General features: G+C 42.6%; 2 protein-coding genes across 4 annotated transcripts; one reads left to right on the top strand and one right to left on the bottom strand.

The window, feature by feature from the left end:
- Positions 1 to 772: 772 nt before the first annotated feature.
- Positions 773 to 14,461, top strand: si:dkey-262k9.2 (uncharacterized). Of its 2 annotated transcripts, none has more exons than XM_061080636.1 (8): positions 773 to 868; positions 7,590 to 7,650; positions 8,020 to 8,055; positions 9,105 to 9,137; positions 10,414 to 10,491; positions 10,619 to 10,687; positions 10,903 to 10,945; positions 12,186 to 14,461. In XM_061080636.1, exons 2-8 carry the CDS (start codon positions 7,599 to 7,601, stop codon positions 12,229 to 12,231), a joined length of 357 nt encoding a protein of 118 aa, XP_060936619.1. In that variant the 5' UTR covers positions 773 to 868; positions 7,590 to 7,598; the 3' UTR covers positions 12,232 to 14,461. The 2 variants fall into 2 exon arrangements, with proteins under 2 accessions (XP_060936619.1, XP_060936618.1); XM_061080635.1 differs by lacking the exon at positions 773 to 868 and adding an exon at positions 4,709 to 4,914.
- On the bottom strand, positions 14,157 to 22,334 carry fxyd5 (FXYD domain containing ion transport regulator 5). Of its 2 annotated transcripts, XM_061080634.1 has the most exons (10): positions 22,172 to 22,334; positions 20,859 to 20,904; positions 18,449 to 18,535; positions 17,750 to 17,869; positions 17,604 to 17,654; positions 16,931 to 17,017; positions 16,514 to 16,543; positions 15,703 to 15,777; positions 15,542 to 15,587; positions 14,157 to 15,187 (listed from the first exon to the last, which is right to left on the bottom strand). In XM_061080634.1, the coding sequence occupies exons 1-10, from the start codon at positions 22,223 to 22,225 to the stop codon at positions 15,163 to 15,165; spliced, it is 621 nt and encodes a 206-aa protein (XP_060936617.1). In that variant the 5' UTR covers positions 22,226 to 22,334; the 3' UTR covers positions 14,157 to 15,162. The 2 variants fall into 2 exon arrangements, with proteins under 2 accessions (XP_060936617.1, XP_060936616.1); XM_061080633.1 differs by lacking the exons at positions 15,542 to 15,587; positions 15,703 to 15,777.
- Between the last annotated feature and the right edge of the window lie 2,952 nt (positions 22,335 to 25,286).

Raw genomic sequence — 25,286 nt, 5'->3', positions numbered from 1 at the left:
GGACACTACCACTGGGGTACATATTGCCATTAAAGAGAGTATCCCCGGAGAGGAGCATGTTCACTGGTGTGTCATGGTCTGCGCTGGTGATCACCATCTGGCTGACAGCAGTCTGGTTAGGGAAGTGAGGAGTGACGGGATAGTAGCGCGTCCCCCAGGAGGACACGTCATGGAGAGAGCTGTGGTCACAGCCAGTGTGTGTGCAGAACGAGGCGAGGACTGTCACAGGCTTTGTAGACATCAAACTGAGGAGACTGGAGGAGCGATCACTGGCAATTCCCACAGACGATGGCAGGTGAATAGTCTTCAACTGGCTGGCAAAGAGGAAGATGCGCTGTGTCAGGGTGGTCTCCAGAACCTTCACAATGACGATGGTCTAAACACCAGGGGCTGTGACCGTCACTTGATGGGGAACATGTGCTGCTGGGTCATTATGAGGGGAAACATCATGAGGGGGAAACATCATCAGAAACCTCCGACCAGGACTGGCCCTCCATAGGCCTGCAGAGGAGAATGTATAAATAAAAATTTTAATTCAATATAAACATTGTGTTTCTGCAGGAAAAGTGCATATGAAGTAGACAAATTATTGTATGACGGTTACCACACTAAATAAGACTTGCTCACTGCACAATGAGGAAGTGTCCCACGTGAGCACAGTTACACTACTTGTGCAACATAGATAAGACGCTGGTGTCAGATTTCAACGAGCTCAGCAGCCAATGGAGGACAGAGTTCCTGGTTCCTGACTGAGTACACCTGTGTTAACGTGCACACTCACTCAGGCAGTTTCCATGATAACAAGGATCTTGGTGTTGGAGCCGTGACAGACCAGCAGAGACGATCGTAAACAACAGCCCAGTTAAATGTAAGTTTACCTTTCAGCCTCTGTATAACACATACATAGGAGTTATGCTGCATAGGAATATTGATTACTTTCTGTCAGGTTGATCTTTAACACAAGTTTACATTGTAATTGTAAACAGTAGTAAAAGTTACAATTTGAGTACATATATATATACACAGGAGGATTGTGTACTTTGAGTCACAGGAAATATGTTTGGTGTAGTGCTTCACTTCTTCAGGTACGTTGTGTATATATATTAAATAAATAATTTAAAAGGCAACATAGGAGTTATCTGCATAGTAATATTGCATACTTTCTGTCAGGTTGATCTTTAACACAAGTTTACATGGTCGTCATTGTAAACAGTAGTAAGTTACAATTTAAATATATATATATATAAACACAAGAGGATTGTGTACTTTAAGTCACAGCAAATCTTTTTGGTGTAGTGCTTCACCTCTTCAGGTACAGTTGTGTATATATATTAAATAAATAATTTAAAAGGCAACAGAGTTGTTTCCCGAAGGAGACTACTACAGACAATAATTCCCTTTAACAGCTCGCAGATTATCTTTTGTCGTGACCACGGGCTGAGACGTAGCCGCACCCCGCTCATCACTCAGAACCAGGCAAATACAAGTGCTGGGGGGGGGGGGGGCAGCAGAAGTGTTGAGACTTGAGAGATGCAGGTGAGGAGGCGAGTGAACTGAGGGAGAGCAGGTCTGAAGGAGTGCGTGTGTGTGTGTGTGTGTGTGCGTGAGAGCAGAGGCAGGCGTGAGGGGAACCGGTTCAGTTCGCCTCATGTGGATGCAAATGTCGCCTGATCCGGTTTCAGTGCGACCCGCCGCCTGCAGACACTCAGCGAGTCCCCGGAGCCACAAGCGGAGCGGCAGCAGCAGCAAGAACCGCATGTCTGCACCGGAAGAGACGGGTCAGAGAGAGAAGAGAGAGAAACCCTGCGTTAACCCCCCCCGTCTGCAGCTGGTAGTTTATACTAACACAGGGGAAAGAGCCAATATCGATCCGTATTGATCAGAGTAACGCAACGCGCTCACAGTAACGCGGTAGTGACAGCGGCCAATCAGAGCGCGTACTTGTTGAGTTTGCCGGTGACGTCGTCAGGTGTGGACAGCAGGTGCCAGGTGATCTGCATTGGCGTTGATTGGCCGCCGCGATGCGTTCGCGACCTCCTCGGACGTTCCCATTGCGCCTTTTGGCTTGTGACGTCATTGTTGGTGTGTTCATGTAGACAAAAACAAAACAAAATATGGACGTTGTAAAATAAAAGAGGGCGTATTTAGGGTCAGGAGCGTTTAAGCGACACCTCGTCACTTCTTTCCAATATTTGAACGGTAACGAAGAGAAAAGGTGAACGATCAGGAGGCCTGCACTACGAAGCCAGGATTGAGTTATTGAGATCACTTCAAGTTTAATTCTTCAGCAGTCGGAAGCTGGTTATCTTCTAACCGGGGTAAATCACCATGGTTACTTCGGCGCAGGTTAAGTTCGAGATAAGAATCAGAACTTGTCACGGCCCAACTACTGACCATAATTAACGTTTTTTTACGGTGGCCAGGAGAGCACAACGAACTGCTCATGAAGAAAACACATACAAATAGAAAAAACATTTGTAAATTGCGAAAACAGCTTCATCATGTTACAAAAGTTACAACACACGGAAATACAGAAAGTCGCAGCAAATTGCGTAAATGGCAATGTTTCCAGGGCACCGAAAAAAGTGATGAACCTGGCTGTAGTTTGGTGCTTTGTGAAGTTATTGAAGTCTGCTACTCGCCAGTGGGGATGGAACTTCACAAATGATCGAACTACAACCAGGTGCCATCACTTTTTTGGGTTACCTGGAAAAATTTTGTTTTCTTATCATTTTCGCTATTTGCATCGCATTTCTGTATTTGCATTTGTGACTTTTTACAGCGCATGTGTCCTCAAATTGATGAAGTAGTTTTCTTAATTTGCATGGGTTTTTCAATTTTTTTGCATTAGCAATGCCTTGAGCTCTCTCAGCTACCGTAGTATTTAGGGTCAGGAGGATTTAAACAACACCTCGTAACAAAGAGCAAAGGAGCACGATCAGAAGGCCTGCACTACCATAACTTGAAGTTTAACTCTTCAAGTTTCAGTACCAAGCTGGCTCAGAAAGCTTGGAACCTGTAAAAAATGGAACTACTGACCTATCAGATCACTGGAAAACCAGAGTCATCGATCTACATGATCCAGACGTGGGCAAAATAGTTTAGTAATAACACACAGTAATAACCTAAAGTTTAACTGTTGAGTTTTCAGTCTGAAGCTTGTTCACCATGGTAACTTTTGAGCAGGTTAAGTTCAAGGTTAGAATCCGTCAGTCAGTGCACTGGAAGTCATCGATCTACAGGATCCTAACAGGGACAAAAGAGGTTAGGCCACAGTAAAATAAGAAGTAATGAACTTCAGCAGATATCTTCATAGACGACTGGAATCTTTTTGCTGTTCCAGACTTTTCATGTGTCCACTCTGGACTTTTTGCAAGTGACCAAAGTGTGAGGAGGTTCACATTAAAAAGAGCAATTCAGAGGCAATTTGAGTTAATTATTATTGGGGTTTTTCTAATGTGTCCAATTATTCAATAAAATGAAATGAAAATGAACTTAAAATAATTAGCCCACAATTTCTCTTAAAGGGGAATTAATCACCAGTTATTATTCAACTTTAACCTAAATGAACACAACTTCCCATACAGGCTATTTACATCTTATGTTGTTTTGCAGCATCAGTATTTTAACCTTATTGTTTGCAGGAAATCAGAGCAGAGTTCAGAGAAAACACAGAGAGGTATTTCCCGCTGACAGGCGAGCGCTGAGGGGCAGTTCAGCTCTGAATGAGGTGGCTGTGAATCCCCTCTTGTTGTAGGTGAGAGTAAAGTTGAGCAGAATTTGTCGCACACAGCAGAAGCAGCTCTTCCTGAGAACTAGGCGCCTCATCTCCTCCACTGACCTTCATCTCTGGTGAGTCAGTGCGTCAAGTTTCAGTGCAGAGAGGATATTATATGAAAAAAGACTTTCATCATCTCCAAAGGAGAACAGTAGAACTGGCTCTCTCTTGCATAGGTAGGTTATTGATTGTTGTTTTTAAATGTAATGTAATACACAATTACTACCAGTGGCTGTTTTTGTTGGTTAATGAGAAACAGTCTATATCCTGTGCAGTGCTGCTTTTTCATTCTATTTCCTCCCATTTCTTTTATTTTTTCTGTCTCACCAACTTCATCCAACTCTATGGGAGTAACTTTTCAGAGCGTGGAAAGATATTTCAGCTCTAAACAGCCGCAGCTCTGTTTGTTTCACTGTGACTCAGTGTGACACCTTTTTTACATCCATTCAAATCTGCACACTTCCTCCTGTAGATGAGGATGCAGTACAGAAATTAATAGAACTTACCCATCTATTGGCACACACTGCAGAACCCCTCATTCCACTTCCTGTGTGTGTTCATGTGGCTTTATTTACTACCTAAATGTGAGTCTGCAGTCAAATAACAGCGTTGTTTCTGCTGCTGTTACTTGTGCCAGAGGTGAAGCAGATGGCACCAGATCCGCGGCGATCTTCTCCGCTGAGTCTGGTGTTGCTTGTTTATTGAGGGAGAGATGATGCGTTGTCAGACAGCTCAGCGTGTCTGACACAGCAGCTTTGTCTCCATCTGATAAGGAAGTTAATCTGAGGTGTACGTGCCCAGTGTGCCGTATGTTCCGAATCTGGCTATTTGCTGTGTTTTGGCCAAAACAGAAGCAATCATGCAATCATGAGCTTTGCTCAAGCTTGTATCTATTAACAGAGAAAGAGAGAGAGAGCGAAAGAGAGAGGGAGTCTTGCACAAATACAGGATACCCAACACGGCTGTCATTGTCACACACACACACACTCTCATATCCTCTGAGTTGTTTCACTCTCGGCCTTCTTCTGCTCAACAAGTCATTCACAACCCATTTGCGCTGGAAACCACGACTCAGTTTGCAGACTGGTAGTTTGTCAGCAGCGGATTGCTCACTGGCATGCACGGCACCGACTGAGGTATTGTGAATCTGCTTTTCCCAATCATGTTTTTTGGTTTTATTTCATCATTGCTTTCCTTGTTACTTTTTGTAGCGGTCCATTGGCAGCTCGCTTAGATAAACAGCCACTGTAGAGATGGCAGAGTTGAGCAAACATTTCAATGAGACTATTTTCTGTCTTCATCGGAGCAGAGTGAGCTTCCACTTTTACAAAAACTGATGAACAACAAATGATCTGAGTGCTTTTCTCGTCCCCGACTCTCTCGCTCAGTCTTTTTAGAGCAAGCCTGTTTCAGCGTGGACACATCGGCGAAATAATCAGAGTTTCTCTTTGCTATCTACGGCCTCCTTTTCTCTCAATTCGTATCTGTTTTTATTAACTCCGCGGGCTACAGCAATTCTGATATCTTTGCATGTTCGCGGCGCCTATCGCCGGTGTCAACTTCTTGTCAGAGGTGCACAGGGGTTGAGCAGATGGTCGTTATCTGTGCGAGCAGATAAGAGAGAGGTAGTCTGTGTCTCTGCATGCAGGTCTGTTTATGTACATGCAGCGAACCTCTGTTTGTGTGTGTGTTTTGTTGATGTAGATTGCATTGGGCGGGTTGGAGGGAGGTGGAAGGTGTTCATCATTCACATTTAAACTTGGTAAACAAGATTTAGGCGTTTTCTGCGGGCCGGTCTGACCGGACTGGAATGAGGTTCAGGTTTAACCCCGTCAGTGGAAAAGTGCACTGGGGAAAACTGAACAAAAACAAGACTCCTCCAGTCACAGCACAGTGTGTGTCCCTCTTGCAGCACCATGCTCTCCGGTTGTGTGATTTGTACATTACTAAATTTACTGGCTATGATCTTTTACATCTCCAGCCAGAAGGCAACTGGTATGTCGGGCTCTGGCGTTAATTCAATTGGTATTCAAATGTACAAGAATATATTACCCAATCTGGAAAAAAAACTAATACAGGCGTCAGGAGCCATTTTAATGTGGAAGCAGTGGGCTGGGCTGATAAATATTTCCAAATTGGATCAGCTTATTATTTCACCCAAAGTGACTCTGAAAAGCAAATTGGATACAGAGGGGGATTTTATTTGCGGCTTCTTAGGTTATTTGTGTTGGGAGATTTAGTGCAGCTATTCAGGAGGCCAGCACAGCCCACACTGCACTCCCTCCTCAATCAGCCTCACTCGTGTGATTAACATCTTATTTTTTTTTCAATATAGCCAACCAAAATAGTTCTCGATGCTGTTGTGCTAATTTAGCATGAAGATAATCTTGTTGTGGACTGAGCCGCACTCGTTTCCTGCGCAGGGTGGACATTTGTCTCGCATGAACCACATCAGCGCCAACAACCGTGGCAGCATTACCGATAAGATTGCGGTTTATGAACAGATTCCTGATGCTGTCGTCTTTCATTAAACTGCCAAAAACCTTATTATGAAAATAAATTGATGTTGAGTAGTGTCTCCGTTCCTAATGTCAATGCCACCTCTTTTTTCATTTCCCAAATATGGTTATTGTGAGTTTAATCCGCTTCCTTAAATTGTAGGAAACTGTGACGGTAACTGCAGGGTGGGTGTTTAGAGGTTTGCTGCTGAGGCCTGTTTGAGAACCCTGCGCCTTAACCGCGTGGGTCAATCCAGTTCTTTTCCCAGTCATTAACTATGGAGGAAACAAGGACACAATGAGCTTGGCGAAACAATGAAGAGGCGCCTACAGTACAACGTTTGGCACAAAGGTCAATGGGAGAGTTCCCTCTGTGTACACTATCAAACGTTGCTTGAATAACTATTAGTTCCTGAGCCCGTGCCAGCCCCAGTGGCTAAATCTGACCAATGAGGCATCATCCGGGACTCGGACCAGAAGAGAGGTCATTCCCATGTTTTCCCATTTTAAAAATATCAGCATTCATATTGTTTTGGAAACAGCTGGGGCTTTGTTTGGCAGCTCATGAACATCTGCGTTTCACATCTACAGCGTGGTCACTGAGAGCGGAGGTAGAGTTTGTCTTGGGCCGTGTGCCATGAGGAAGCTAGGACTGTTTTCCTTAAGAACAACGACACACACATAAACTGGAATCTGAGCCAAGATATCTTGAATGAGATATAGCCAGCAGATGCGTGTTTGTGTATGTAAGTTAAATGAAGCGTTTTCCTGTACCTTATTTTGACAACAATATTGTTTAGCAGGACACAGAATTAGAATAAAAAACATAAACCTGATTCTTTTTTTTTTAACCTGTGGAAATTATTGGATATGCTTTTTTTGTTTACGAAACACCTGACCCGGCACCTGAGCTGTGGAGTGAGAGGAAAATGTTGAATAGACACTCGTTGCCAGCCGACGGTGACAGAGATCTCAACACTTTTTTCTGCTGAGCACTATGGGAAACGAGGCTGCCATTCACACCCCCCGCCTCTTGCCGACGCCCACCTCAGATTGCAATCTAGATTTGCATGTACATGCCAAACCAGTTAAAACGGTAGAGGGACTGGTTTGCTCAGAAAGTTCTTGGTTTTCCAACGACTTGCAAATGTGATTCTGAAACTCAAGTCAAGTCCCAAGAATAGACAGCGTTTCTGCTTTCCATCACAGCCCCATCTTTAGACCAAAACACCAAGATTTCACACACATCAATGGCTCTGAATATTAATAGCAGGTATTTTTAACTTGGCTTCTCTCCCCCCTTCTTTGCACAGCATTTGAAGATGATGCGATTGCTGTTCCTGTGTCTGCTGCTGCTGCTGCCAGCCGCTTCTGGTATGTTCTCATCTCGGTGACGCTTTCAGGTGATAAGTATCTAATCAGGGTCTGTGCGTCTCTGCGCTGGCATGTTTTTCTCACCTACCTGTGTATGAGCACCGTCTGTGCTGCGTGCAACAGGATAAGTGTATGCCAGATAAAAAAAGAAAGGGTGCTACAGTGAAAGACAACAAAGTGTAGGCACCCCTAAGAATAAAATTAAAGACAAACGCACTGTGCAATTAAATAATAATATTCCCATTGCTTTACTTGGTTGTTGTAACGCATACCAGAGAAGTGCAGCATAAAAAATATAAAATGAAAGAATGCCATTTAACTCACTGTAACCCAAATACTTTTTATAATGAATATTAATCTTTTTTGCAGCGGCTTCAGAAGATACAGAGGGATCGGCTGATGACGGTACGTGATATATTTTATTTATGAAACAGGAAAAAACTGAAATACTTTACAAAGCTCTCAATCAGCTTGGCACAGGTGACATGGTGCCACCCGCAACTATCAACAAGGGAATGTAACGTGTAAAGTCAGTTTAAAGGGATTTGTGACAAAACATTTGAATTCATTTATAACTATACTGATGAAGGGGGGGGGGGGTTCAGGGGTAAACAGTGTTGCAGCTAAAACCATTAATTTATACAAACTAGTCTTATTTAACTCAACCGACTTAATTTTACTACACACCAGCCAAGAAAAATGTTTAGTACATTTGTTTTGAAAGAGATTATGTACCTATGTAATTTCCATTCTCAGGTCCTTTTGCTTGTCTCAACACGTTTCTTGTACTAAAAACGTCAGTTTCGAGATTTTGCGTTGGGGTGAGCTTAGTGGGTCCTTCAGGCCACGTGTTAGGTATGAGTACCACGTGTCAAGGGTCACACCAGACATGTTTGTGGAAATGACCTTGTGGATTTCATGTCAAACACAAAACACGTGATGTACATGTATAACTCAGCCAGCCGGGGGGGCCAGGGGGCCGGGAAGCCGGGGGGAAGGACCTGATGCTCAGCTTTAGCAGCTGCACTATTTTAATAATACACTTTTAGCTCTCCCACTTCTTACTTAATAGTTTCCCTTCCTCTGTCTGAGTTTTGCTGTCTACTAGTTTTGGTCTCTCTCTCTATATATATATGTACTCTGGCTGTAATTTCTTGTTTTCAGTTTTGTTGTTTCCTACACTTCAGATTTCTTGTGCATGGTTTCCTGTGTGCAATATTGATTCTTGTTTATAGTTCATTTTTTGCTCGCAGACCTTTTGGCCCTAAACTGACTTCATAAAACCCTCAATCAATACTGTTGCAAAAAGATTAAATGTGGTGTCTATATGCTGACTCTTATCCAGGAGGAGAAGTCTTGCACTATTAGGATCTGCCAAAAAAATGCTCAACAACCAAGGAGTCTGCATTTTTGTTCCATAGACAGCTAATCTGTTTTTCTGTCTTATTTTGCAGGAATAGATGACGAAGATTTTACTCCGAGAAAGGGTGAGTTCTCACGAATAGATCAGAGGGCAGTACGATTTTCTATATTCGTCTGCGTCACACCCACGTACACAGTAACGGCCGCTATCCAGAGGAGAGTATGTGAACTGTTCTGGCCTCTGTCATGTTGTCAGTAAGTCAGCATTATGTATAGGGTGTTTCAGAGATGTGTGAAGGGCTGTGGCCTCCGCCTCCCGACCATTAAACGCTGAACAGAATCAATTAGCTCCCTGGAGGAGCCCTGCGGTTTCTGCCGAAAGGCCAATGAACACGTCGACATCTCCACCATCCTGCCGGTCAGCTAATCAACATTGGCATTCTCATTCTCTCTCCACGCCTCTGTCTGTCACTCCTCATCTTCCCTTTGATTGACATTTGATAGAATCACAGATCTGTTTAGAACAAGGCTGCAGCCGCACGGTTCTCGGAGAAGAAGCTCTGAAGCCTCAAGCCTCTGAAGACGCAAACACATGCACATTAATTAAACTTAATATACGTTAACATTAAGTTAATTCCACGTGTTTGTCATTTTTCCTCAAGGAAATATTTAATGACTCAAACAACTGTCAAGTCAAGATGATTACCTGCAGGACAACATTTTGGCAAATATGCTTCTTCTCGCTCTTGCTGAGAGTCAGATAAGAAAATTAAAACCACTCTGGTGTCTGTGTGGTAAATATGAAGCTACCGCCGGAAGTCAGTTAGCTTAGCTCAGAACAAAGAGTGGAAAAGGAGTCACAGCTTAACTGGCTCTGTCAAAAAGTAACACAACTCACCTACCAGCACTTCTAAAGCTCACTGATTATAATATTTTATCTTTTTAATTTAATCCAGACAAACACACATATTGTGGTTTGTGTACCCAACCTTGGTTTTTGAACAGATTAGCCAAACAAGTGTGTTCATTTGATATCACTGCAAGATGCCTATCAACATCTGGCAAACTGACGGCCAATGACAATTATCAGCTGACTCTGGTGCATTTACATTTTTATGACTATTGATTATTACACCTTGTCTCTTTTCAAATAGAAAGATAAAAAAAATGAATAGGCTTCATATTCATTTTACAAACACCAGTCTGGTATCCATCCTCTCACTCTCAGCGAGGAAGCTGATGTTTCCCAAACTGTAGAACGAGAATGACTTCGAACCTCAACATAGCTGGTACTGTTGTAGTAGAAGTACTACTTTAAGTGTAATTTAGGTGGTCGAAATATGTAGTGAAATATGAAATGTACATCTGAAATTGGCCTGACTCTGTGTTCTCTCTTTGCAGGGATTCCAGTTGGTCACATCCCAAACTCCAGTGATTCTACAGTCTTAGATAAAACTACAGGTGAAGAAGAGAAATCAGGTTCGACATATCTTTTTATTATAAATGCCAATATTCAGCAAAGGTGTTGGTAATACATATCAATAAATATGAAGGATTCATCTCGTAGTGGTGTCACCTAATACTCCATGTGTGTTTCATCCTATAGATCAGCTCACCGTGATTATCATCATCGTAGCTGTGTGTGTGTTGACTCTCTCTATCGCAACAATAATCAGTAAGTACTCTGTGTTTTGCCAGTGAAATGTGAATTAATGGTTGTTTCATTTACACAGTTGACAAATGCACATATGCTCTGCTGTAGAGAGGTTCATCGCTTGGCCTGAGTCACTCTGTGTGCCTTGTAAACCTGCTAATACCTAAACAAATAGGAACTTTACTCTTGCGTATCTGTGACCTTTCTCCTTTCTCTCCCCCCCCCCCCCCTTGCAGCTGTAATATTTGTGAGACGCCGCATGAACAGTCGGCAGCAAGGGTAAGGTCAAACTTCATAGCTTACAAAGTTGATATTTGATTATACATTTTCTTCTGGTTGTCGTTCATTTTTAAGTGGATTTGAAATATGTCATCTAATTATTATATTTATTTAATCTCTTACCGCCAACCAGATTTTCTTTCTCTGTACAGCTAATGCTCATACGTTATCTGTAAGACATACGTGCTCCATTAGACGCTAAGTCAGCCTGCAGGTGACAGAACCAGTCTGATGGGTAACAGCCTTTCTGCTGCCTTGCACATTCGTTTTACCTCATCCAGCTTGTCAACATCAAAATCTGGAAAAGAAAAACACTTGAAAACACAACCAGCATCCACCCATTCGAGCCCGTCCAGACATGTATTGCAATTAGTATCACCGCCTGAGGCTTTACACCACCACCACCACCACTGAACATTCCCTTCCTCCAACCCTTTCCATCTTAGACATCAAACAATAGCCGTAAGACAGGGCCGCTCTGTATGACCGAATGGGGACAAGACCTAACCTGCTCCAACGCTTACCTCATGGACTTCAGCGAAGCCTGAGGAGATGACTCTCAGGAGTCAAACAACCCTGTAAACATGATCCTGGCGTCATGACAACAATCTGCCAACAGCGATCAGACAGCAGAACAGCCTCAACCAGTTATACGGAGAGACGCTCTCTCTGACGCTGTTCTCGTTTAACCACAGTTAGCTGAGGTCTGCACAGTAATCAGGACGTTTTGTTCTGGCATGCAGTCACACGTGACCTGCAGGTTGGGTCAGAGGGGTTACACATGCAGTTCAAGTTAGTTCTCGGAGATCGAGAGAGCGGGGGTGGGGGGGACACACACACCGGCATTGGGGAGCAGACACCCAAGTCAACCTGCAAGGGTTAAATTCCTCCACGGGATTACTGGCTGCCTCCCAGGGCCGCCGTCAGCTCTGGCAGTGTTTGGTGCTGAATGATCGCTCCACTGCAAAGAGGCTTAATCACACAGCAACCTCTGGCTTGTTGGATCAACACTGCCTTTCCAGGTTTATAAGTCCCACCTGGGGATGAGGTGTTTTTTAAGGTGATGCAGTCTCTGTGCACCTGTCTCAGGAGCCCTGCAGCACGAGGCAGACGTGCTTTTCCTTCATTCTGACGTAGGGGGGGGGTAACTCCTTGTGTCGTTCGTATCTGTGCGAACAAACTGAGAACGAGCCTAAGAATATCTCTAAATGACGGCATGCTTCTGTTTCTGCCCCTTCAGGATCTACTCCGTGCCCGCAGAGCAGGACCACAAAGGGCCCGTCTAGTTCCTGGCGGAGCAGCAGTTCTATAGCCCAGGGGGAAGGAGAGGAGCGATGCACCGTGCTACGTCATCTCCCGCTCTCTGACTCAGGACGTCTTTGCACATCAGCCTGCTTCTCACCTCTTTAGTTCATTGCTCACTCCCACACAACCTCCTATCGATTCATATGCATATGCAAAGTTTTATGTTTTCTTTACTGTTGTATACTTTTGTCTACATGTGTCCCCGCCATTTTGTTCTCCACATACACGCGGTTTAGCCCGGGACATTTGGAACACATTCAAACCTCCTAATTGGATTCTATTTGAGGAATCCAAATCAAAGCCAGTGGAAATGGCTTAAAACGTCTTTTGTTAAAAGCGATGATTTCGCACAGCCAGAGCTCCCCCCTTCTTTTTTTTTTTTTACTACCTGATACAAGAAATTACTCCCACCAGCTCTGCATTGAAACTATATTTCCATTTGATTTGGTGCATGTGGAACAGACCTGACGTGTGAAATGGTGGTTGAGTGAGACAAACCATGCTAATCCACACTAAGCCAGCCCTGTGCTCACTTCACTCCTCTATTCACCTGTCTGACATCTTCTGTTCCCGGCCCATTAGGACTAACGAGAGGCAGTGCACTCTGAAGATAAAAACCTGTTCCCTGTGTTCTCAACCTCTGTAGGGAAAAAAGAAACCAGTGGAAATAGCCAGTGTGAGCGCCTTAATGCAAGGCTGCAAATGAATGGGCTGCGGTGAATGATTTGTTGTCTTTTGGTTTCGAAAGTCTTTCACTTCAGTCTCGCAGTTTATAAATGGCTCTGAACGTTATAGAGGGTTAGATTGATGCCTCACACACTGGGAGAGAGAAGCTGGGTGTGAGGGAGGGATCAAATCTTGCAGATCAAATAAAAGTGTTGGGGGTGATTGGGTAAATACCAACAATGCCTTTGTTTCAATCACTCAGAGCATGATGGCTTCTCTGGTTTCATTGAAATGAAAATCAATCTCAGCCTTTTAGAAAAGCTGTCTCTCTCTCTGTAAGAACCCAAAGCGCTGGTTTGCTCTAGTGCAGAGAGAGAGGGGGGGGGGGGGGGGGGACACACCCCCGTTCGACACGTCAGTTTTTCATTTGTGGCTTCATGAGGAGTCAGCAACACTGGGCAGGGTAACGCTGGCTCCACTCCAGACAAACGTGAGGCCAAAAACTGTTATGTTAAGTCTTCATCAGGCTTTGCAGTGACTGCAGGTCTGAAACTTCCCAGTTTATTTGAACACAGACGCGAGCAGATGGGCAGATCCTGTTGATGCTTTTGTTTTACTGTATTTTCGAGCCCCGTGTGATGTTACACTGTTTCTTCTCAAATCATAGTGTCGGCCACTAAGCCTTACAATCGGTGCCAGCATTTCAAGGGCAGGACAATTTGACAATATAAAACATTTCAGTTTTCTATGTCTGTATAGTCTATATAATCAGATTTACTTATTTTTTACTTTGATTTTACTAATATTTTGTGTCAGACCAACACGACCCAGTGCGACATTTGAATGCAGCAGGGAGTTGTTTGTGAAGCACAAACAATAGTGGGTATTTTTTTTTCTACAGTATTTTGTCCAAAATCTGCTCTGCAGCTTTCTGCTGTGACACTACTCATGTAAATCTCCTGTATCATATGTAACTATTGAGCTTTTCTCTATCTCAGTGTGACGTTAGTGGAAAGGGTCATGTTTTTATTTTTTAATATCTTTTTCTGTCAATATGATTATATGCAGTAATTCTATCTTTTAATCTAATATATTGAATTATCAGATTTACTGATCTATGCAAAATAAATGTTCTCTTTTTTAAATGTTGAGTTTAAGGGGCATGGTCTTCACTGTTGGTTAGTAAGTGGTGTGTATGAAAGTTGTGGATGGGACTCAGTTATTTGCCTTTTATGTCAAATTAAAATTACAATTTTGTCATTTATATGCACTGTGGTGTATGCAGATGAACCCACATGTATTCTTTTTGCCAAGCACACTCAAAGTAGTTTTTCCTCATATGAAAATTGACAGTATGTAACACATGACCCAGAAAACGTTTGCAGCAGGAGACTTTATATCAATGAATTTATTCCATTTGCACAGTTGAATTATATCTTTGGTTTTGTTCCGATAGCAATTAAAAACATCCATTACAACATTATTATGTAGCCACGCTGACTTGCATTGTGTTTATTTTTACCATTAAAGCTGTTATTAAACCTGTTCGCTTTCTCCCAGTTTGTTGTCTCCAGCGTTTTGATGCCATGTGGATGCAGAGATAATGCGCCTGTGGATCTTGTTTAATCTACGGCTTAATTCACATACAAGCATAGAGCCACTAAGAGGATTTGACACCGCTTACCAAACATCAGGTTTACGCCCGTTCAGATTGAAATTGTAGGGTACGCAGGGAGAAGAGGTGACCCGGCTTCACTTCACTTTAGATCCTGAACAGAGCGTGTCAGTGTTGTGCAGGAATGTCAAATAAGGGAACGCCACAGGGTTATTCTTCATAACCTTTAATAATAATAATCCTGGCTGTGAGACGCCGGCGCTGATGGCTGTGTTATCAGCTATAAGATGCAAAGGTCATTAGACACAGGGCCGCTCCGTGGCTGAAGGTGTGATTAAAATAATGATTCATCTTTTCATTATTTGTCAGGATAAATAATCACTTTACCTTTTTTTTTTTAAAAGGGAAGTAAAGAAATAAGTGACACAGATAAAGCCAGTGATGGTTCCACCTTTTCTCGTATATGCGTGATTCATGTGTGTGACACTGTGACACACTCGGCCCACATGCACACACATGTCGCTGGGTTGTGTTGAGTGTTTTTCCGCTGATGGACGGACTGGTTTCTGTGTCACTGTGTGCATGCTCTCTTTCTCCCTCCCTCTCTCTCTCTCTCTCTCTCCCTCTTTCTTCATCTTTGGTCCACTCGATATGACCTGGAAAGCAAATACACAAATCAAACACTGCGCCTCAGCTACGAAAACAAGCGAGGTGCTGTGCAGTTGTTGCAGCTGCTCCGTTACGCTTTTTGCTCGACAAATAGCTCAATCATAATCTTTCTGATCTATTAATCATCACAGTGGTTTTAGTCAGCATTCTGTTGAGCTACTATGGCCTGCGTCTGATGTGACTGATTGTTTGCCATACATCATCCAGTAGCCTGTGATATAAATTACTTCACGCGCTCAACTGCAGCATGATATAAGCACCGTGCACAATGGACTGTATATTATCCACTTTTTGTGTTTCAGCATTTAACATCATTCAGGATTAGGACTGTGCATATTTACTTTGAGGACCTGTTGCGACACTTGGGCGGCCGACAGACTTTACCACCTGCGGTTCGAGAGAAGAAAAGGGGTGAGAAGGGCGGTTGGACACGATTACACTTGATTACACTTGATTATGAGGGATTACAAAACACAGGGGTGGTTCTCAGTGTCATACATACAGGTAATGACCATTATGCCCATGATGAAGAGCACTGCTGCGATGGCCAGACCAGCGTGACGCAGGGACTCGTAATCTGGAGCATGTGAAACACACATCAAACACTCAACTGGACGTAAGGACTAACAGCAGAAACTGGACCGGTACTCGGAGTGCACACCTCCACCAAGGTCCAGCAGGCCCCATATGAAGCCGCCTTTAAAACCACTGGATCTGACTTTTTGTTTGGAGCTGCACACATCACTCTTATAACTATGAGTCCCCTAAACATATCAGATTTTCTTCATCAAGATACATACATTATTTCATGAGAAAAAAACATATCTCAGCAATGTTAAAGAAAATGAATAGAAAAAACATAATATAAACTGTTCAAGAAGTTATTCCTGAACAGACAAAGTATGTTTTGAGTAATCCTGCAAACTGACAAAAAAAAACAACAAGGCCCTTCAGTCCCCTTGTGAGAGCCCATTTAAATTCACTAGATCCAGGTTTTTGTTTGCACTAAATAAATATCAGACCCCTAAACATGTCTAGATCCATAAATTATTCTTTGAGAAATCAAGGAAAATGTTGAATCAAATCTCCAAATGTCAAGGAAAATTAAATCAGCTCTTCCTTGACCCATTCCGCATTCTCCCATCAAGTTTCATGGTAATCCGTCAAGAAGTTTGTGTGTAATCATGCAAACTAACAAACCAAAAAGGCCTAAGTGTATTATTAAAGCAGTAATCCTGCTCGCTAACAAACAAATAGATGAAAACATAACCTCCTTGGCAGAAGGAGCAGCACAGTCAAGTCACGCTTCTTACCATAGCTGAACGCTTCGTCCCACTTCGGATCTATAGGAGGTAAAAGTAGAAAGAAACACAGTGAATTAGGTTCTTCTGTAGAACACAGGAAGCCTCTGAAAGGAAATAAAACAGGGGCGAGGATCACCAGGGAACAACAGGCTCATCTCCTGGCCCCTGTGACAAGCTGCTGCTGCTGCTGGAGAATCAAAACTCATATCTACAGTATAGGGCTCAGCGTGAGGACTCAAACGTCTCATCTCTCCGTGCATGGAGTACAATCGAGCATTAATCTGCTGGCAAGAGAGGAAGTGAGGTGCTTTGGAAGAGAGGGAATAGTGTCACTGTCAGTCGGCCCCGAGATAATAATAAAACTGCTTCGCCTGTGGCATTTAAGTTAACTAAAAAAAAAAACGGAGCAGGGACATTTTGACTTACCCCAGACAGCTTTACTGGTGTCCTTTGTGGTGGTTTTCTTAGTGGTGGTTTTCTCACTTATGGATCGGGTAGATGTCGTTGTGGATGCTGAATGGAAACAGACATTGCAAACATTGGTTTCCTCTGCTCCTTTACTCCGTTCATCAAATATTTAATAAATGTAATATTCATAATGCACAGTTCCATTTTTCAAAAGCATAATTTCATATATTGGAACACATTTTTTTCTGGGACATTTTGACTTCTTATCTTTCTAGTCCACGCATAATGACTTCCTGTTAAACTGCAGGTGCGTTCCTACGTTTGACTCCATTTTTAATTGAATCTCTGAATATTTTAGCGTGAGGACTCTCAAAGAAGATTCAGGCAGAGACTTTTTTAAAAGCACATCACCGTCTCTCTCCGTCTCGCTCTCTCTGTTTCATCGGCTGATGCAAAACGCTGCAGAAACACTCCTCCCTGTATCTCAACAAGGACAGGGAGTTTAACATTTTCTAATTAGCTCATAATGAGTTTTAAAGCTCGTCTGCATGCTTGATGGGAGGCTTTGCTATACTGGTGTGAGGGGATGTTTTAGTTGACTGGACTGTTCTCAGTCTGATATGTACCAGTCAAACTCAATGGCTCCACCAGCTGGTGTTTAAAGAAGTGAGGGAGAGGCTCGGGCTGTTACCTTGAGTGGATGTGAGCTCTGGTTGTGGTTTGGGGGTTTTCTCTGTGGCCGCTAAAGACACAGAAGCAGAAACAGAAAGTAAGCAAAAAGTAACTTTACTGATGTTATGTACATATGTGTACTGTGCTCACGGCCCACGAGTCCACCTGATGAGGTCTTGGAGACGTTGGCTGGGCTGCTGGTGCTCACGGGTCGCTTTGTGGCTGCTTCAGTTTTCGGAGAAGAGTCGACGACATCTCTAGTGACTCTGCTCAGGTCTACACTTCCTGTCAGACAGAGGAAACACCTGAATATATGAACCTGGCAGAAAGAAAGACAGACAGGAAGAAGAAGAAGAAGAAAAAAAAGAAAAAGAGAGAAAGTAGAAAGAAAAAAAGAAAGAAAGCGAGCAAAACAGAAAGCAGAAAGAAAGACAGACGGGTAGACAGACAGACAGACAGACAGACAGACAGACAGACAGACAGACAGACAGACAGACAGACAGACAGACAGACAGACAGACAGACAGACAGACAGACAGACAGACAGACAGACAGACAGACAGACAGACAGACAGACAGACAGACAGACAGACAGACAGAGAGAAAGACATATATATAGATAGATAGATAGATAGATAGATAGATAGATAGATAGATAGATAGATAGATAGATAGATAGATAGATAGATAGATAGATAGATAGATAGCTAGATAGATAGATAGATAGATAGATAGATAGATAGATAGATAGATAGATAGATAGATAGATAGATAGATAGATAGATAGATAGATAGATAGATAGATAGATAGATAGATAGATAGATAGATAGATAGATAGATAGATAGATAGATAGGGACAGTACCAATTGTTTCCACTGTTTGCGTGTTTTCCATGACGCCTGTCACAGGCTCCATCAGATCTGCAGTCGATGGAGTCTGAGTGCTCGACACTGCGTGGAAAATAAAAACGACACATTTGAATCACGGAGAACGGGAGTTGAGATGAAGCCTCCGTACTCTTCACCTCCCAGGAGGAACAATGCACGGCCTTGTTTATTAACCCAGTGACTTTCTCAAACAATGCTGTGATGGATTCCAGAGCAGAGACAGCGTCTGACCATGCAGGGGAGAGAGAGAGAGACAGAGAGAGAAGAGAGAGAGAGAGAGAGAGAGAGAGAGAGAGAGAGAGAGAGAGAGAGAGAGAGGCCTGCAGATGCACAGAGAGCAGGTCACAGTCGTAGTCGTGTGAGCGGCACAGTCACAAAGAAGTGGCTCTTAGGAAAACCTCTGGCTACAACAGAGCTGGTTTGTTGTGTGAGGCGACGGCACAGTGAGGCCGTTGTGTGTCTACTCACTCAGCACCTTCCAATTAATGCTGCAGCTTTATAAAACCTCCACTTTCTCAGGCTGATGCTCTGATTCCAACTACTTTAATGAACTCACAATAGCGTAACATATAGAAATTACATTGTTCCATATGTATGCCTCCTACTGTGTAATTTACCTATTCATATACATATCATATTGCATACCATACCTACTACCTCCTACTAAACCATCATATACTAAATACTCTCAGTCTGTATATGCAAAAATAAGTATATGTTCATTGCAATGTCTTCTCATATATCTTTACATATATTATGTACATGTTCTCTACATTTTTATTTAATTTTAATTGTATTGCCCCAGTTTGGGTTTCTATGAAACCTGTTATTAAAATAATGTTTAGAGTCACAGCTTTAAAATGTTTTATACCATGTATATAAGATAAAATTGGACTTCCGTCACTGATATATATCTATATAGATATAGATATATATACACACAAATTGTGTGTGTGTGACAGAGAGTGAAGGAACCAAATGTCCCACTATGTAATGAATATTCAGTATATTACTGAATTTTCTTACAGTTAAATATTTGTGACAGATCTCTCTACAAATTCTTTAAAGGGGAACCTCCATCGATTTAAAAAATATGAAGATCAACTTAGTCATAGCAAAACGTTCTACCCATCCTTTGGAGAAGTGGTTTAATGTTTTCTGTGACTCTGGGGAAGGAAAAAAAGAACCCTTTTAATGTCAAAGGGACATTTACCAGGCTGTTATTGGGTCTAACTCAGGTTTTACTGGGGACTGAACATTGAGATTACCCTGCCTCTGCAGTATCAGTTTTGAAATGACATTTGACCTTTAACAAGTCCCTTAACTTTATGTTGAGGATGAACTCAATAGCTTGCTTCCATTTCCGGGTGCTAGTTTCCAAGTTGCAGCTTAAAATGACAGATTGTGACTTTTGAAATAAATAAATAACAATATGTTGAACTAACTCACAACGAACATCACTTGGTCTTGTCAGTTACTTTACTGACCTTCACTATTTGTGCTACTCACAAAGAAAAGATAATTTTATGCCCTCTGGCCTCAGGGGGACATGGAAAAGACAAAGAGTTGATATCTTTAGTCATCAACATTTTTTATTATTTCAGATTTTTGCTCCCGGGTGAAGGTTGTGTTTTTCAAACTCTTAACAAAAATTGCAAATCATTTGATACATCTGAAGAGGACCGATTATGTGTTTGACCTCGTTAGACTGTGTTTACACAACCTTTAAGCACTACATCAATATATATCGGATTTTTCTTGTATTGCTACTGACAAAAAATGTGAATTATTGATATGGTTTTATTTCCCAGCCCTTATTTCTAATTTAACTATGATTTGTTTAATTACTCCACAGTGTTACGATCTAGTGTACAGACTATTTTCTATTGGAGCTTCTTTTGTCTCATCAACTGTATTGAAGCTCATAACATATGTCTAGGTCAAAGATGTAAAGCGTCTCTGAAAGAACGTTTTTTATTCTTAACACTTTCCTCTTTTTTTAAACAGTTTATCTTCAGAATCCTCAAAGCCTCCTCCAGCCATCTGGATTTAAACTAAATGTGTCTGTCCACTGCACGATAACAACGATTTTTAGTTCTCCTCCCAAGTAGCAACCCTGTTTCCTACAGGTAACTGGCGGGCTGCCATCTTTGTCTTGATTTGAAATAAGAGGTGAAAAATGTGTTTCATTGTTCAGCTGACTGAATATTTTTTCATCCAGATGGTTTAAAGAGTCTTTGTGGGGATTCGGAGCACCACGCCAAGTGTTTTCAAACATGACTGTGTGTTTTAGAGGAGATTGTGGCTGCTGCTCTGACCCAACCTACGCTGGTATTGTGATTTGTGGACCAGCAGGCCGGTCATTAGTGTCACTTCGTGAACTCACCTTTAAACATGACAAACAGGAAGACAGTCAAGGAAGCCAAATGAATCTGGAAGAAGAAAATGAGAGGAAGAGGAGGTGAAATGCCGTTGTCATATCTATGTCTCTGACTGCGGTTTCAACACAACCTGTTGCTGAGAGACTGAAAAAAATAAAGACAGATCATTTAAATGCTGCAGAGGATGGATCAGAAAACAAATGTGCGCTACTTTGTACACAGTCAAGTCTTTAGCCATGTTGTAATTGTACATCCAGGGCCTGTCACTGGCACATTACAGAATCAGCAAGAGTCTGGAACATTTTGTTCACTGTGAATGGAGCCGACAGGAAATGCACTCATTGAGGTCGGCGCCACGTGGCCACTTCTCCTTCCTCCTCGAGCACGCAGGCACCCACACACGCAGCCTGACAGAAAACCGATTCTCACTTTGAAGGTCAAACCATACAACTTAACCATATCGAGACTGTCGTTTTTTGTATTTTATTTGTCAAAAAAAATGAGTGATTGAATATGCACACTGCGAGCGCCGTCCTCCCACACGAGCCTGTTGCGAGCTTTGTGGCACTATTGATCACACTTCATCCCTTCTTTTTTTCAAGCCGCCGCTGTCGCCAATTAAAAACAGCATTGGAGGATGTGTCAAAACAATTATTTGTAACATAATAGAAATCCTGCGCCGGTGAGCAGCATTCTCCCTCCCCCCCCAAAAAACTGTGGAAAACAAACTTCTTCCTCCCCCTCACAACACACTGACCCCAGCTTGAAAGGAAACACTATATGGAAAAAAAGAAATATGAAGAATAACCTGCACGGTATTGTGTGTTTTCTTTAGCATTGCAAATGACAACAACTGCCAAGCAAGGTACAGCAAAGGCAGGTGGGGTAACAGATGGAGGTCTGGGCTGGTGGCTTGTTTAAATCCACCCCCAGCACAAGATGAATCGATCTTTGACCTATCCTGGTGGCAGCTCGTCCTCCGGGCTCGCAGCAGGGTGACAGGTGAGTGTCTGTGGCCGTCATGAGCTGTGACAGCTCAGATTAGCCGGGTCTTGCCAATCTACATTTAACTCCAGAGCATATGTCAAGACGAGGCCTCTTTCCCCTGGGCTGTACAGGCGTCTCCCTCGCTCTCTCCCTTCCCCTGGCCTGACCCCCCCTGCCTGTTTGTCGCATCCAGCTCACTCACTCACTCACCCACTCTCTCTCTGTCTGTCTGTTCATCCGTTTGTCTTGTCATCCTCCATCAATCTCCTCCTCTCAGTCACCAAAACACCCCCCGGCCCTCTGGTATTTAGTCCAGGCTGTTACGCTTTACCTTAGTCTCCATCCTGTGAGGTGCCGCCGCCCAGAGATTCATCCGCAGCCTCATGGTCCACGATGCCTCCCCTCTGTGTGTGTGTGTGTGAGACTTCTGACGGGGGGGTGAACTGCTCACCAACCACACCCATGAGAGAAGTCATCATCACGACTTCCTCCTCCAATTGTCTGAACTCTTGTGTCACTCTTTCGCTCTCCCACTCTTCCTCATGCCATGCCTTCCTCCTCCTCTTTCTGTTGCACACTCTCACTCTCTCTGTGATGATCTGTGTGCACGTGTGTGATAGAGCTGTCTCCCAGCATGATGGCTTCTCTTCCTTCTTTATTTCTGTATTTATTACACCACACTCTCTGTGGTTTGGTGTCCGCGTGTTTGCCTGTCTGTCATCCTGTCTGCTGCGCCTGTCTATATCCGTGTTTGTACAATCGTTTCCAACCACGAGTCCGTCTGCCATCTATCCTCAATGTCCCTAGCACAAAAATGAGTTACCTTATTATAATGTGAGACTTTTGATGTGTTTACACTGCGAAAACCCTGCACATGTTGATGGATATATTAATTATACGGCCTCTTTATAACGGGGAAGATTCTTATTGGATAATTTCCCTTCAACCCGGTGACACTGGGGATGAACTGATGTACAGCTTGCTAGGCTGTGAAGTTCTGTTCTTTACTTTAAACACCAACCTTTTGAACAAGCATCCAAAGAAGCAATTCAGTTCCGTCAGTACGTTTCTGTTCTTCTTTTTAAAACCTCATTAAAAAGTCCATCTTGCCTTTTAAGAAAACACACCTAACTCCAAGACATATCACCACGGTGTAGTGCAGTAACTCAGCGGCATAACCAACCTGTTAAATCCACGTTTTTGTTTTATTTTTTTTCAATTACGACTTCAAGGCTGCAGGGTTGGTGTGTGTGTGTGTGTGTGTGTGAAACAACAGCGTGACCACACCGAGAAACACAAACCCGGACTGTTACAGCACACAAAGCCTGCAATTCATCCACCCTCTCAGAGGACAGTCTTTGTCCAGAGTGTGGAGGACGCTTTTGAGTCAGCTTGTCCTCGAGTCACATTCTCTAAGCAAATATCCAACACTTTATAATAAACATCTTAAATACAGTTGGCTTCCATCCTGACCCTCTATACTGGAAACAGATTGTCTCCAACACAAAAATATGAGTTGACTCATTTAAATCACATTCCTGCAACACAACACTCTTTCTTTATCTTATGCTTCCAGCTAATTATACTAGGAGATGTACCCAGACAGAAGTAATTAGTTACTGATCACAATCTGTTTAGACACTGAAATGATTAGAGGCACAACAATCTATTCTAAATGGGATTTCATACATCTGTGCTTAATCATTTCATCTGTTTTCCCTTTTGATCACGCTCTGCAACATGATTATTTCCATCCATCCATCCATCCATACTGCACCTACAGTCAATTTAGAGTCTCTGAATCTTTATGTCCTTGGACTGTGGGAGGAGAACAGATAAACTTGAATAAAACCCACAACCCACACACAAAACATCCCGGCCGAGCCACCTACATGAAAACACCATTTATTTTGGCAATTTACTTTATATCACATAACTTTTTTGTGCATGGATACAGGTTTACATTTACATGTATATATAGGTAGATAAACATTTGAAAATACATTTCAGACATAGGTGCGTGCACACAGTGGAGTTTTTCAAAAGTAATGATAGAAAATATAAAAGATACATCCAGGCTTAAGTGGGGCTTGAAAAAGAAAAACAATTTGAAAAGGCATTTAGCTTTAAACCAGGAGAGTAATTTCTGTCTGGATACTTATTTAAAAGCTTCCATCAACTAACAGATGTGAGTGTTTTGAAATCTCTCTATTACTGGTCAACTTCTCCATTTTTATGAACACACGCACACACACACACACACACACACACACACACACACACACACACACACACACACACACACACACACACACACACACACACACACACACACACACACACACACACACACACACACACACACACATTTATACTTATAAGTGTGTGTGTGTATTTTCCCATTTGCCCTCATCAAAAGAATTCAGCAACATTCTTTCCTCCACATTGAAGACATCCTCAGTGTGAACAACAGGATATGAGTCATAACAACTGGCAGAAAAATCATGTTATACTTGGTAAAAGATGTGGTTGCTTTTGATTTGATTTCCAAACTTTAAATTGCAGAAAGCTGAATAACGAGAGCAATGACGGGTTCGCAGCTTCTGGAGTTAAGTTTGAGTTAGTTTCCTAAATGGTGGCACAACCTGTTAAAGCGATAAAGGGATATTAGTCAATCTCGTATGAGTTTTGTATTTTTAAACCTTCAGGAAAGGAGTGAAACGGAGTTGAGGTTATTAAAGTCTCATTTGTTTCTCTTTGACGTTATTGCACCCTCATGCAGCCGCTGCGTTTGAGCTTCCTTCGGGTTGTTATGAACACAACATATCAAAATGTTCATGAAGGCGACGAGGAGAAATAGAAGTTGTCACACAGTATTGAGCTGTCAAACCTTCAGTTTAGCAGATTACCTCTCCCGCCTGAGCTGAGACGATGCATCATGAGCAGTCTTTGGTATGAACGCAGCAGTCGGCTTGACAGGAACTTAAACAATTGCTCAGTAATGAGACAAACACACCTTGACAGCCCATGATGGAGAATAGTGAGTGTAATTGAGAGAACGCAGCCTAGTGAAACATTGAGATTTATCTCAAGGCAGTCAGGCCCCATCGAGGAAACAGAATTTGGTAGGTTAGACAAATGTGTGGACCATTACAACTTCATCAGGATTTAATTCCATCTCTCACACACAGTGATTCAATATTTCCATAGCAGTAATGACACAATAAGAAAAGAAGCTAAAGAAGCGGGTTCTCATTGGGCGTATGTGCTACATTTAAAGAGTGGGTCCTCGTGAGACCAATGGCGTGCGTGAGGAAAAAGCAGAAGCTGAAAGCAGAAGGACAGTGTGTGAGTAACAGCTGGGAACAGCCCAGTGACTATAATGCAGCAGGACGCTAGAAGGACAGAGGAAACATTGAGGAAGTTTCTGATACACAAATTTACAC

This window comes from Limanda limanda, chromosome 11 (assembly GCF_963576545.1).
Source record: "Limanda limanda chromosome 11, fLimLim1.1, whole genome shotgun sequence".
Lineage (NCBI taxonomy): Eukaryota > Metazoa > Chordata > Actinopteri > Pleuronectiformes > Pleuronectidae > Limanda > Limanda limanda.
Note: the sequence above shows the minus strand (reverse complement) of the source record. Positions and strands in the feature narration are given on the sequence as shown.

Bases quoted from the DNA above. Each gene is read 5' to 3' on its own strand.
- si:dkey-262k9.2 (XM_061080636.1), top strand. From the start codon at position 7,599: ATGATGCGATTGCTGTTCCTGTGTCTGCTGCTGCTGCTGCCAGCCGCT. The intron at 7,651-8,019 runs GTATGTTCTCAT...TCTTTTTTGCAG, and splicing joins GCTGCTGCCAGCCGCTTCTG to CGGCTTCAGAAGATACAGAG. The intron at 10,946-12,185 runs GTAAGGTCAAAC...CTGCCCCTTCAG, and splicing joins ATGAACAGTCGGCAGCAAGG to GATCTACTCCGTGCCCGCAG.
- fxyd5 (XM_061080633.1), bottom strand. From the start codon at position 22,225: ATGAGGCTGCGGATGAATCTCTGGGCGGCGGCACCTCACAGGATGGAG. The intron at 17,018-17,603 runs GTAACAGCCCGA...GTTTCCATTCAG, and splicing joins AGAGCTCACATCCACTCAAG to CATCCACAACGACATCTACC. The intron at 15,188-16,513 runs GTAAGAAGCGTG...TTTGCTTTCCAG, and splicing joins GGACGAAGCGTTCAGCTATG to GTCATATCGAGTGGACCAAA.